The following is a 12,813-nucleotide window of genomic DNA, read 5'->3' on the forward strand; positions in this document are numbered from 1 at the left end:
TTCACCATACTAGGTTAATTAACACTCGCCACTCAATAAAACACCTATTCTAAATGTTGCTAATAGACCACAAGTGTTCACTGGTTGTGTGATCGATCAATGATTTTTGTTCTTCTGACATTAAGACATTAATGGATAAGGCAGGGTCAAGACATTGCATGCTTGGATACACTGTATACTGATCAAACCTTATAGTCAATGCAGTGCTGCTACTGGCTGTCCATCAACATGAGTGTTTGGGTCAATAATATGCTTCTAATAGGTTGTGTGTCCTTGGCTTTATAGATTACATATCGGTTACATCTGTAGTGAAATGCTTTTTGACCACCTACTGATTCAATCTCTAAAATGTTTTTGAGCATATGGATCTCCTGCTGATTCAATGTTTGTAATGTGTTTTGAGTATATGGATCACCTACTGATCCAACCTCTTCTGCTGTCCATCCAACAACTACTTGATAGTAGTCAATAATAAAAAATGAAATTACAATTAATTTTATTATTTATTATTCAGGTATTTGCACTGTTCACAAAAGACTTCAGGGTTTCTGCATTTTGGGTGGGACAGGAATTATTCCTTATCACCTACTGTATATAGTGCATTATGTGACGTTCACCACATTGTGTGAACAATTGACCGATGTCAGCCACAGCTTCAGCGTCTATTTATAGTGTAGGGTGTGGGCACTTCAGATTCTAGAGAGCATTTGAGAAGCACATGAGAAGCTGAAGTGCAGAGTGATGTCACCAAAAACAAACCATATTGGCGGAAGCGAGAGACTGTAAGTTTTGAACATTATTATTATTATTATTGAACATTATTATTATGTCTCCTAATCTGAATTGTGTCATTGTTTTGGAGCACACTAGCTTATAGATAAACTTAAGGCTAACATATTCATACTAAAAGCCAAAAAACTTTTTTTTTATGGGGACTTTAAGTAAGCAATAAGGTATGAGAGGCTGTGCTGTATCGTGAATAAGTCATGGCTGAAGGGCATTGTTAGGTACGACGCGACAAAAATTTGTAACAATGCAACTGTCATGAAGTACACTCTTACTAAAAGCCTTCCTTCTGCCGGAAAAAATAGTCCCTGACCATGAACAGCAACAGAAGTTACATTATTATGTCATTAGATGGCGGCAAAGACTGTCTTTCTGAGTGTGTCAGTCAGTAGCGAAGACTTTTACATTGAAAAGATTGAATTAGAACACGGAACAAGACGCAACTGACAAATTCTTTAACCCTTAAATGCATGATTGTTTCGCCAATCATTCTTACATATTCGGGTCTTTATCGACCCGGATCTATATCTAACACAGAAGGATCTCTACCTGTCGTAATAATATAAAACTCCTCTGATATGAGTAACAATTACAGAAGAATAAAATAAATCATATTTTGTAACCTTTCGGAGCTTGAAAGGGCTCCGTTTGAGCAGATGTTTTATGCCATCATCAATGTCCTTGTCAGAGCTCATTTCCCAGTAAATTCAGCAAATAATGGGCTAGTTTTATGTTTGAGGTCACGAATATGAGCCCATTCATGATCTCAAACGTATTCTCAAAACTATAATTTTCAACATCTTCAAAATCAATATTTTGATCACTAACAGCTTCACCAGATTCATCCTGTAACAGTTACAGTCATATTTGATTGTGTTCAGTACTTGCTCTGCAGTAAATCGCTGAGCCATTTCATGTTTTTCTTATTATTTCGTTTTCTGTCTGAATGAGTCGTCACTTCATCATTGTGTATCAGACATTGCCACCTTGTGGAATAAAGGTAAATTGCACTTATTCCATCATCTAAGATTCAATTATTGTTGTGCAGAAAAAATATACGTGCACTCATACACACCTCGGGTCATTTGCGACCCTATACAATTTTTACAAAAAATGAATACAAAAATAGGCATTCTTTTATAATTTTATGATTTTTTTCTTGTTATATTCTTTATAATTAATTGATTGAGGAATACCAAGAAGGTTAATGTCTAACTTTAAAAAATGAACGAGGAGGAGGGTAGTGAATGACGTCCCGGGTCACTAAAGACCCGAGGTATGCATTTAATCATCTGACATTTTAAACAGATTTTTTATTATGAACATAGGACTGACCTGAAGGAAAATGCTGAATCTGAATGCAGGTAATAAACTCGCTCACTCGATCTCTTTCTCAAGGTACTCTTCTACATAATACAGTAAGTTTCAATGAACAATATCAATTGAGAACATACAGTTTACGTTGCTAAGAGTGGTTGTTAAGGGTGCTGTGTATAGTGATACACAGAACCGTTGGGTGAAGCGGTCATAGCTGTGTTTTATCACGAATAAAACACAGCTATTGACCAATCAGAATCAAGGACAGGAACTAACCATTTTATAAAACTTTTTAAAACACGTTTACTCGAATATCAAAATAGTTTGGTTGCAGCCCTGGTGAAACAGTAACCTATTTGTTGTGTTTCTGGTGCCGTGACCCGGACTGGATAACCTTACCTGCAGAGTGGATCAGAGCGGCAAGTCCTCCTTAGCTCAAGGCAATTGGGTTTTGTCTTCTCTTCATATGAACACGCAGGCATGATGGTTTGCCGGCGACGTTCGGCACACGCTTTATCCCGACAGGAGCAGAAAAGCAATGGGTAGCTGAATTCCGTTTGTACGCGGTCGAAGAACTGCCGCAGACCTCTGTGGCAACGTTTTCGGTTGCAGGGTTCGTGAGCTTGCTGAATGGGAGTTGCAGGGTTGCAGGTGGCCATGAGGGCAGTGCGCTGTTTCTTGCAGGTGTCGTTGAGGTTGCAGGCCTTCGTGGCATCCAGACATGGGTTGCAGGGCTTGCCCGTGTCAGAACACAGATTCCCTTTTGCAGAAGCGGAGTCCATGGCTGTCGGCACAGATAGAGGGGAACAGTGAGGGACAGCATGCTTGGTTAAACAGAGACAAACCAGATTCAAGTGAAAATACATATTTAGATGTGTTTACTCAGGCAACACACTGTCAGGTTGCTTCAGCGTTTGGACCTGCAAATGTCAGTGCACATGTATTCTTCTAATAAAGGTATTTTGCAAGACACATATATGAAAATAATCAAGACAAGCACATTTATCAAATATGACCCTGGATGTGCATGTGTCCTCCAAATTAGCCTCTTTTCACATCTCCGCTTGAAAACCATGACATATTATGACCTTTTCTGACTTTTTGATAAGAGCTAACATGTGCTCTAATAGTGTTTTTCATTTCAATGTGCACAGGCGGCTTCATGGTAGTCAGGCTTTTGTCCTTTGAAGCATGTTTAATTAGATTTTACCCAATGAGAACTGCTGGATAAGCCATTGTTAGAAGTCTTGGGTGGTTCAGTGTGAAATAGCTCTTGCTTGTCATTTAGAAGATAGTTTTTTCTGAGTTTAAAATCTTATTGAGATAGCTTTGTCATTGTCATTCTCCAGGCTGAGAATCATGTGATTTTGTGAATCATATTTAATTATCTACATTTTAAGGAAATATTTACCCAGGATTAATTTTTTATTTTTTTTATTTTTATGTTAGTGCTTATTTATTTACTTATACTTTATTTAACGACTTTTTAACCCATTTGTGCCCACATTTTTCTGAATGATTTCATGCATACAGTCCTGTTAATAGTGTTCTATGTGAACATGTTCTGCATTTATTTTCCCCAGGTTTTTTTTCTTTTTTTTTTTTCTTCTTCTTAAAAACTTATTTGAATGTTCCGGTAGGCAAATATGTTGTATGCACCCCTTAAATGTAAAATTTGAATAGGAGGATAACATTTATGGATCTAACTCAAAGTAACTGCTTTCAACAGATCAACAGATCAATCAAAGTTGAAGAACATTCAATGTGAACACAAAAAACCTGCATCTAGTTTATAATCTCTTGAATATGAAAACACAACAAACAACAAATGTCTTAAAGTGGTGGAACATAGTGCAGAACAAAGTCCAGCCATTAAGTTGCTCCAACAGAGCATTGTGAATCAAAAAAGTTAAATTACATCGTTCATTAGAAAAAGTTACTCCTATATGTGACCCTGGACCCACAAAACCAGCCTGAAGTCGCACAGGTATATTGTAGCAATAGCCAACAATACATTGTATGAGTCATAATTACTGGGTTTTTTTTTTCTTTTATGGCAAAAATCATTAGGATATTAAGTAAAGATCATGTTCCATGAAGATATTTTGTAAATTTTCTACCGTAAATATATAAACAGTTCTTTTTGTGAATGGATATACATTGTTAAGGACTTCATTTGGACAACTTTAAAGGCAATTTTCTCAATATTTTGATTTTTTTTTTTTTTTTTTTTGCACCTTAAGATACAAATAATCTCATATAGTCCCAAAATAGTCCCAAATTTTCAAATAGTTGTGTCTCGGCCAAATGTCCTATCCTACCAAACCATAAATCAATGGAAAGCTTACATACATTCAGCTTTCAGATGATGTATAAATCTCAATTTCGAAAAATGTACCCTTATGACTTGTTTTGTAGTCCAGGGTCACATATAACAAACAAACAAATAAATAAATAACAATATATATTATATACAATATAAAATATTATGAAAGCAAAAAGCTCTAAAGACCAATAACCTTGATTTATTAACCCATTAAACACAGTATACCCCATTTCCCCATGATATATGTACTTACAAGTCATTTGCCCACCGGCAACTATAGTTGCCGCTTGGACTTTTGACTAAGTATACCAAAAACTATAGGTCTCTTGTAAGATTTGTTTTGTTTGGATGATTCTAGAGACCTTCACGATTATATATATATATATATATATATATATATATATATATATATATATATATATATATATATATATATATCAGCAAAAAATTCTTAATATTAACATGAAAATTAGTTTTCTTTGGGAGGGTTTGCCTTCACTATGCTTCCTGGAAGTAGGGGTTGGAAGTTGACAGCCTCATGTGACAGGAAGGAAGTGAATACCTTTTTTTTTTGTTCTTGAAATCCTTTATTTGGTTGTTTTCTTGCATATCATGGAGACATAAAACATGGAAAACATCTAGAAAAATACTTACAAAAGGAAAATGACAAACATACACTGCGGCAACTATAGTTGCCGGTGGGCTAAATTGGGTTAAAAGAGGACAATGCACATTAACACCAGTCACCTACATAAATGTGCCAGATTTAGCCATTCTGACTAATTTTCATCTGCAGTCCCTGCATGGATGGAGAACAAAATTCTATGCTGTAACAAAATTACATTGTTGTTGGTAAACAGAGCAAAGCACATGAGAAGTATTTCATAGCTTGGTCAAATACAACATTTTGGCCCCTGGAGGCCCCCTTTATCTGAAATGGGTGTGTTTGTCATTGTTCTGATTTTAAACTAGTGTGTGCATTTTAAGCAGTCTTAACATCCTTCCCCAAAGGAACACCGGCCAACATTTCCTCATGTTTCCAAAATTCATTATCTCATAGTGCATCTTCAAATACGCTGATAAAACTCACAGTTTGCAAAGGGCAAAACTGTTCAAGTGGGAAAAAACGAGAAATGCTCTCAAGCCCTGTCAGAAGTGATAAATATTCTTTGCATATAGGAACGCAATGGCCAATTAGCACTATGCCAAAGCTACCTTGTTATCTCTCTGACAGACACGGTTTTTACAGTATCCCTGACTCAAAGCGCTTCCTTGCTGCGCGCTCGCACATGTTTTATTAAAGCTGAGGGAATCAGGCAGGGGCTTCAAAACAGATCTCACTGAGGCCTCGCTTCTCACAAGGTCATGTAAGTGGAAAGAGTACCTGTCCGCTGATTGCCTCACTGGCAAAAACATCCTAGCTCTCTTGCCAGACAACTGCTCCCCACCCGGTTTCACAATGACTGAGGATGAAAACCACATACTCACTTCATCTTCAAAAACCCCTACAGGTCCTTAGATGATGATTGTGTTCATTAAAAAGTCTGTTTTTACAGACATTACTAAAAATGATCAAGTGGTTATAATTAAACTGGAAACGTTATGTTTTGCTATCATGGCTCAAATATTTATTCCTTAAACATTTTTTAGCTTCAGAATATATAGACTACTTGCACAACTGAGAGTGTATTAAAATAACAAATCATGCTCTGTGTTAACATGAGTTATATTGAGCCTGCTGAAAAGTTCTTATAAATATATGAACACTCACACAGCAGTCTTAATTCGTTTTGTAATTTACAGCTGAGGCAATAACACAAAGTAAAGCATTTTAAATATAGGTTATATTATCATTATTATTTTTAATTAAAAAATAAAAAATGTCACTAGATTTGCACTGTTGATAACTGTGGAGGCACGTCATCAGAATCTGTGAAAAGGGTCCATTCAAGGCTTTTATAGTTTGAATGAATGTGGTACCAGCCTTAAAGGGTTAGATCACCCCAAAATGAAAAATATGTCATTAAAGGGTTAGTTCACCCAAAAATGAAAATTCTGTCATTTATTACTCACCCTCATGCCGTTCCACACCCGTAAGACCTTCATTAATCTTCGGAACACAAATTAAGATATTTTAGTTGAAAACTAATGGCTCCGTGAGGCCTCCATAGGGAGCAATGACACTTCCTCTCTCAAGATCCATAAATGTTCTAAAAACATATTTAAGTTCATGTGAGTACAGTGGTTCAATATTAATATTATAAAGCGACGAGAATATTTTTGGTGCGCCAAAAAAAGCAAAATAACGACTTATTTAGTGATGGCCGATTTTAAAACACTGCTTCAGAAAGAATCGGAGCATAAATGAATCAGTGTATCGAATCATGATTCAGATCGTGTGTCAAACTGCAACGGCTGAAATCACGTGACTTTGGCGCTCCGAACAGCAGATTCAATACACTGATTCATTTATGATCCGATGCTTCATGAAGCAGTGTTTTGAATTCGGCCATCACTAAATAAGTCGTTATTTTGCTTTTTTTGGCGCACCAAAAATATTCTTGTCGCTTTATAATATTAATATTGAACCACTGTACTCACATGAACTGAATTAAATATGTTTTTAGTACCTTTATGGATCTTGAGAGAGGAAGATGCAGGCCTCACAGAGCCATCGGATTTCAACCAAAATATCTTAATTTGTGTTCCGAAGATGAATGAAGGTCTTACGTGTGTGGAACGGCATGAGGGTAAGTAATAAATGACAGAATTTTCATTTTTGGGTGAACTAACCCTTTAATTACTCACCCTTGTGTCGTTCCAAACTCATAAGACTTTCGTTCATCTTTGGAACAGAAATGAAGATCTTTTAGATGAAATCTGAGAGATGTCTGTTTCTTCATAGACTGTATGCACAAATAATTAAAATATTGCAATATCGATTCAAACACACAAGCGATCTTATTCCTAAATGACAACAGTTCTGCAGTCTATTAAACCTTTAAAGTTACGATCATGCTGGAATATGAATTTAAACCTGCTTTCGCGCTGCCGCTGATCCAGAGAGCGCAGCGCTCATGTAAGCTATATGAAACAACTTCACAAACAGTGATTTCAGCTGGCAGTATCACTATTCCTTTGTTGTAAATATATGAAAATATTGGGCTAACAGTTTATAGTCCGGATATAAACCAATGTTGTGGCATCCGCAATCAAAATGAGTAAATTACCTTTGAAACTAACAGCCACGGCTCATCTGTATGGGCAGGGTCATCCAAACATAGACCTCTATACAAGCTGAAACAATAATAAATTGTAAATGTGTTCAGCATTCTACAACAAATATTTTTCAGATTTTCTAGACTGTTTTAAGACGTAAAGTGAGCAGGATATTACAATTTAACGTATGGCTTCGGACAGCAGGCATGTATTATGATACTTATAAGCGGGGCAGCCGGACTTGGAGCCTTCCCTAGCTTTACAGCAACCTACAGTTTTCCAATGTAAATCTGTGGTGAAAAATGGAACTGCAGTGTGCTGTAATTGTGAGCCATTTGGGCAGATTTCAGGCTGTCCTGCTTATTTTCACGTTAGCTAGCGTAAACCTCAATCCAGTCCAGACTAAGACGATATCAATCCGCTTCAGCTATGTGTGTATTAGTCTCAATCAGGTTAGTAACTAGTTGACTTCATTAGTACATATGTGGACTAGCATATAAAATTAATAAAAAGTAGCTATAAATCCTTTAGTTCCTTTAGCTTGTGTGAATAGCTTTAAGTTTTATATAGTACTGTTGTGTTTGTTTTATGTTTGGTAAAGGCCACACCAAGCCGACCCCGACGAACTAGTGGAGACGAAAGCAGATTGCGGGGTTTGCTCACGTCGGCAGCGTCTGTGACCAAAGTTGCCCTGCCACACCAAACTGACGCTAAACAGCCAACGGCCAAGCAGCACATCAGTTCTGCGCCTGCGTGAGATGAAATGCCTTTCCGAAACAGCAGGCGGCAGTAGCTGAGCAGCCAATCAGAATGATCAGATGGCCCGACGGACCGACGAGCTCCAACGCCGATTCAACATTTTGAATCGGCCGAAAAAAGGCCGACAAGAACCAACTTCAGCCGACGGTGCGGAACACACTGAGAAAACTTAGCCATTTTTCTTCGTCGGCCGACTACGTTTTCTCAGTGTGTTCCACACCGTCGGCTGAAGTTGGTTCACGTCGGCCTTTTTTCGGCCGATTCGAAGTGTTGAATCGGCGTTGGAGCTCGTCGGCTTGGTGTGTTCCTGCCTTTTCCTCACTGGAATTCCCCCACAACTTCTTTTTATTAAACTTTCAAAAATGCATTCAACAGAACGTTCTTGACACATTTCACAAATTTTGTTAGTATAAATTGAGACACAACAATAATTTAAATAAAAAGAAATAAAACAAATGAACTAAAAATTAAATGTCATCACAAACATTAAATTCATTTAGCAAAGATACAGTTCTTTGGGCTTTTCAATTCTAAATAGACTTACTATGCCATACTATGGGTGCAGCAGGCGCAATGATATTACACACCGCCTGGCTGTGACCCCCTGCTTGCACAGGGAGCATGCCTTGCAACCATGGAGACATTTGTGAGAGACGCTGTGTAATATCATTGCACCTGCTGCACCCATGGTACGGCAGCAAAGTTCCTTGATTATTACGCCAGAATGAGAGTATAGTTCCTAGCCATATCGGCCTAGAAAATCCCAACTTTTCATTTTCCGTTAGTACGCAATGTAACTACAGAAGAGTTAAGTTTTAAATAAGAAAAAAATCTCAACTCTTTGGTCATTTTTGAGCAAGATGCTAATCAGATTCAATGAACTATGCTAAGCTATGCTAAAAGTGGTACCGCCAGACCCGGAGATCGGCTGAATGGATTCAAAAACGGTAAAACTCAACTGTTTAACTCTAGCGGAGTTGAAAAATGAGCCTATTTTCAAAAAAGTGGAGTGTTCCTTTAAGCTATCATAAATTAGCACTAAAACCCAGAATCTGCCCTACCTAAATTTATGGTCAGGAGCCGCTATGGGAAACTGTTATGCTTGATAAAGATTGTATCTAGGCCTATTGATGAAATATATGATATATTAATGAATATATGATATATACAATATATTAATGATTGAAACAAGTGATCCAGTGAGCGAAGTTCTATAAACCACGCCCCTATACCCCCTGGGCCCCTCCTTCTTTTGGTATGTTCCGCGATCTATGCGCGGAAGTGTTTGAATTTGAAAGCGTTTTGAAAGCAGGAGCAGGAGTGTTTGAAAGCAGGCATCTATCACCGGACTGGTCCGCGATAGACGCCTGCTTTCAAACACTCCTGTGTGTATGTGTGTAAGCGCTCAATGAAGAGCGTCATTGATGACTATTTACAACATTTTTGAAGTGTTGATCACTGAAGCCAATCACAGACATATCTGATGAGCCGTGAACACAATGGCCAATCAGAGATGTTTAAGAGTCTGCTCAACAGCGCTCAAAGCGTCACGCTTTTAAATTTCAGTACTTTTGACAACTCTAGTATAGACTACTGTTCAAAACTTTGGGATCAGCAAGTCTCTCATGCACACTGTAATATTGTGAAATATTATAACAATTTAAAATAACTGTTCTATTTTAATTTATTTTAAAGTACAAATTAAATGTATTCCTGTGAAGGCAAAGCTACATTTTCAGCATCTTTACTCCAGTCTTCAGTGTCACATGATCCTTCAGATATCATTCTGATATGCTGATTTCATGCTCAAGAAACATTTCTGATTATTATCAATGTTGAAAACAGTTGTGATGCTTAATATTTGATACAATATATGATATAATTTTTTCAAGATTCTTTGAAGAGTGTATTATTATTAGTATCAGTGTTGAAAACACTGAAATTTAAAAGTTTTGCAACAATATAAATGACTTTACTGTCTTGTTTGAGTAATTTAATGTGTAGGCCTACTTAAAGTATTAGTTCTATAAAAAAAAAAAAAATAAATAAAAATTCCAATTCTTGCATTGACAGCCATTCAAAAATATCTACGTATTTTGACTAAATACTTCCCGCTCAACATAATGACCCTAGCAATGGCATTAGGATAAACGGGAACACTAATGGATAGCTTCCTCCCGACTCTCTCTTTCTTTCTACATCTATATCCCTGCTATCATACACCTGAAACTGTCTTTTCTATTATTCATCATCCACACCAAAAAACAGTTCAGTAAAATCTGATTATCATGCATCCAGCACCTGGCTAAAATAAAAATTAATCCATACTCCTCACAACCTTTTCTTGCTTTCAAATCCGCTGGCAATTGCAGAGCATAAACTCTCTTTCAACATCACTCCCATCTTAGCTGGAGGTTCCACACTAATCAATTGGAAACACTCATCGAAAACATCCTTTAATGTTGCACTGCTCTCTCTATTGTGGCTATTTTTTATTTTTTTTTCCCAAAAAAAATCCCTTTCTATTATCCTCTTATCTCCCCTTCCTGTCTTGAGAATCTATAATACCCAGGTTCAATGGAAATTCTTCGGTTTAAAGAACCAAGCAGATGTGAGCGGTCATCTGTTCACTGACAAATGAACAAGAGAGCCATGTAACAAGATGTCTGATTATTTTTATGTTATGAGTGCTTTTCCAGTTCTGCTTTTGTAGCAAAACGTGTGCTCGGAGGTGTGTGGTTTTGGTCCTGATATTCATCTTATCTCATGTCAGAGGGAAAAGGGTCTCTAACAAATCTTCAAGGAGAGCCAGCTTACGGGGGCTTCGCCAGAGAGGGAAGGGATTTATAGAAGAAAAATGTTTGATTTTGTTTTGGCTTCAGCTCTGAGGCGAGAAAATCTGCTGATTTTAGACTGTATCTTGCAAATTTGCATTTGACTCGCCTTTAAAACTGTAAATTGACGCAACAAGTCATATTTAGGGTAGTGTAAAATGTAAAATTTTGTTAAGTCGGTTTTGGGATCATAAATCTAGCATCATCTGAATCAGCAGGTTCTTTTGTGTATTTTGATATATGACATCTGTACAGGCTTTTTAACTACATTGAAAACAAATAAAAATCATGTCAGCGCAGACAGGGAGGGTTGTAATACAATTTTCCAAAGTACTATTTGCAATCTGATGTTGCTGGTGATGCTTTCTTTAAGCGGTCCCTTTTTACGAGATGTAATATAATTCTCAGGTGTCCCCAGAATGTGTCGGGGAAGTGTCAGCTCAAAATACCCCACAGATCATTTATTAAAGCATGCCCTAATTGCACCTTTTTGGGTGGAAGCAAAAACACACTGTTTTTGTGTGTATCTTTAAATGCAAATTAGCTGCTGCTCTCTGCCCCCTTTCCAGAAGAGTGCCTTTACAGTTTGGGTTTAGGATTATGTGTGGGGCTGGGGTTAGGATTAGGCAACTAGGTAGCGGCCTCAACGAGGGGGGTAATAATTTAGCAGGAAGTTAAAATTCGGCACAGCACCTGGAGTTTATGGAGACTATTTTATATATATATATATGAAGAGCTCTTTTCCAAAATGCAATAAACGCCAAATTTTTTTAAAAAAATGAGTTCGTCATGCTATTTTGCTGTGTACTGAACCTATTCTCTCCTCCATCATGCCAAATCGCTATATTTCCTTGTTTAAAATGTACTGCAAGATGCAGTTTCTTTCCAAACCGCTATAAGCGCCGAACCTGTTTTTAGCCTAAATGCGATATGTCCTCTCGACCAATCAGAATTCAGCGAGCGTTCGATGCAATCTAACATGGCGTTTCTTTGAACGAGGGAGTTTGTTTGTGCTCAGTCTTCAAAATGAGTGCTTTAAACTCTGTTAACACTTTTGATGGCCTGGATGAGCCAGTGAGACCTACACCTGAGGGCCAGAGTCCGGAGTGCCAACTCAGCTCGGTTCCCGAGATAGGTTCGTTTGAATATAAGGGTGTCTCGGCTCGCCTCGTGTGTGTGTGTGTGTGTCCGCAATTGTGTGACATTGTATCAGGCGATCAACCTGTTCAGTAAACTGTTTAAAACATATAGTTACCCGATCAATACTGAGATTCTAGATGATTTTATATAAAAAGGCTAAGAAGAGGCGCTCAACTCACGGCTGCTTTATAAGAGGCTCGTCTCGCCTCGTGTGTGTGTGTGTGTGTGTGCATTGTATCAGGCGATCAAACAGTTCAGTAAACTGTTTAAAACATATAGTCACCCTTTCAATACTGAGATTCTAGATGTTTTTATATAAAAAGGCTAAAAAAAAAGGATGGATTTGTAGCGTTTTGAAACAAACAAAAAAAAAAAAAACTTTGAATTTATAATCAACAAAATTGTTGTTTCATTTAACAATTATTGTTTAAC

At 37.4% G+C, this 12,813-nt stretch overlaps 1 protein-coding gene across 1 annotated transcript in view; it reads right to left on the reverse strand.

Moving 5' to 3' along the window:
- The window catches only part of gfra2b (GDNF family receptor alpha 2b), an 89,496-nt gene that overhangs the window by 42,195 nt on the left and 34,488 nt on the right, over positions 1-12,813 (reverse strand). Inside the window, exon 4 of the mRNA XM_048176520.1 lies at positions 2,503-2,887. Within this exon, the coding sequence (XP_048032477.1) occupies positions 2,503-2,887 (385 nt within the window). The remainder of the gene's footprint in view (positions 1-2,502; positions 2,888-12,813) is intronic.

The sequence above is a fragment of the Megalobrama amblycephala genome, linkage group LG2 (genome assembly GCF_018812025.1).
Source record: "Megalobrama amblycephala isolate DHTTF-2021 linkage group LG2, ASM1881202v1, whole genome shotgun sequence".
In the NCBI taxonomy this organism is placed as follows: domain Eukaryota; kingdom Metazoa; phylum Chordata; class Actinopteri; order Cypriniformes; family Xenocyprididae; genus Megalobrama; species Megalobrama amblycephala.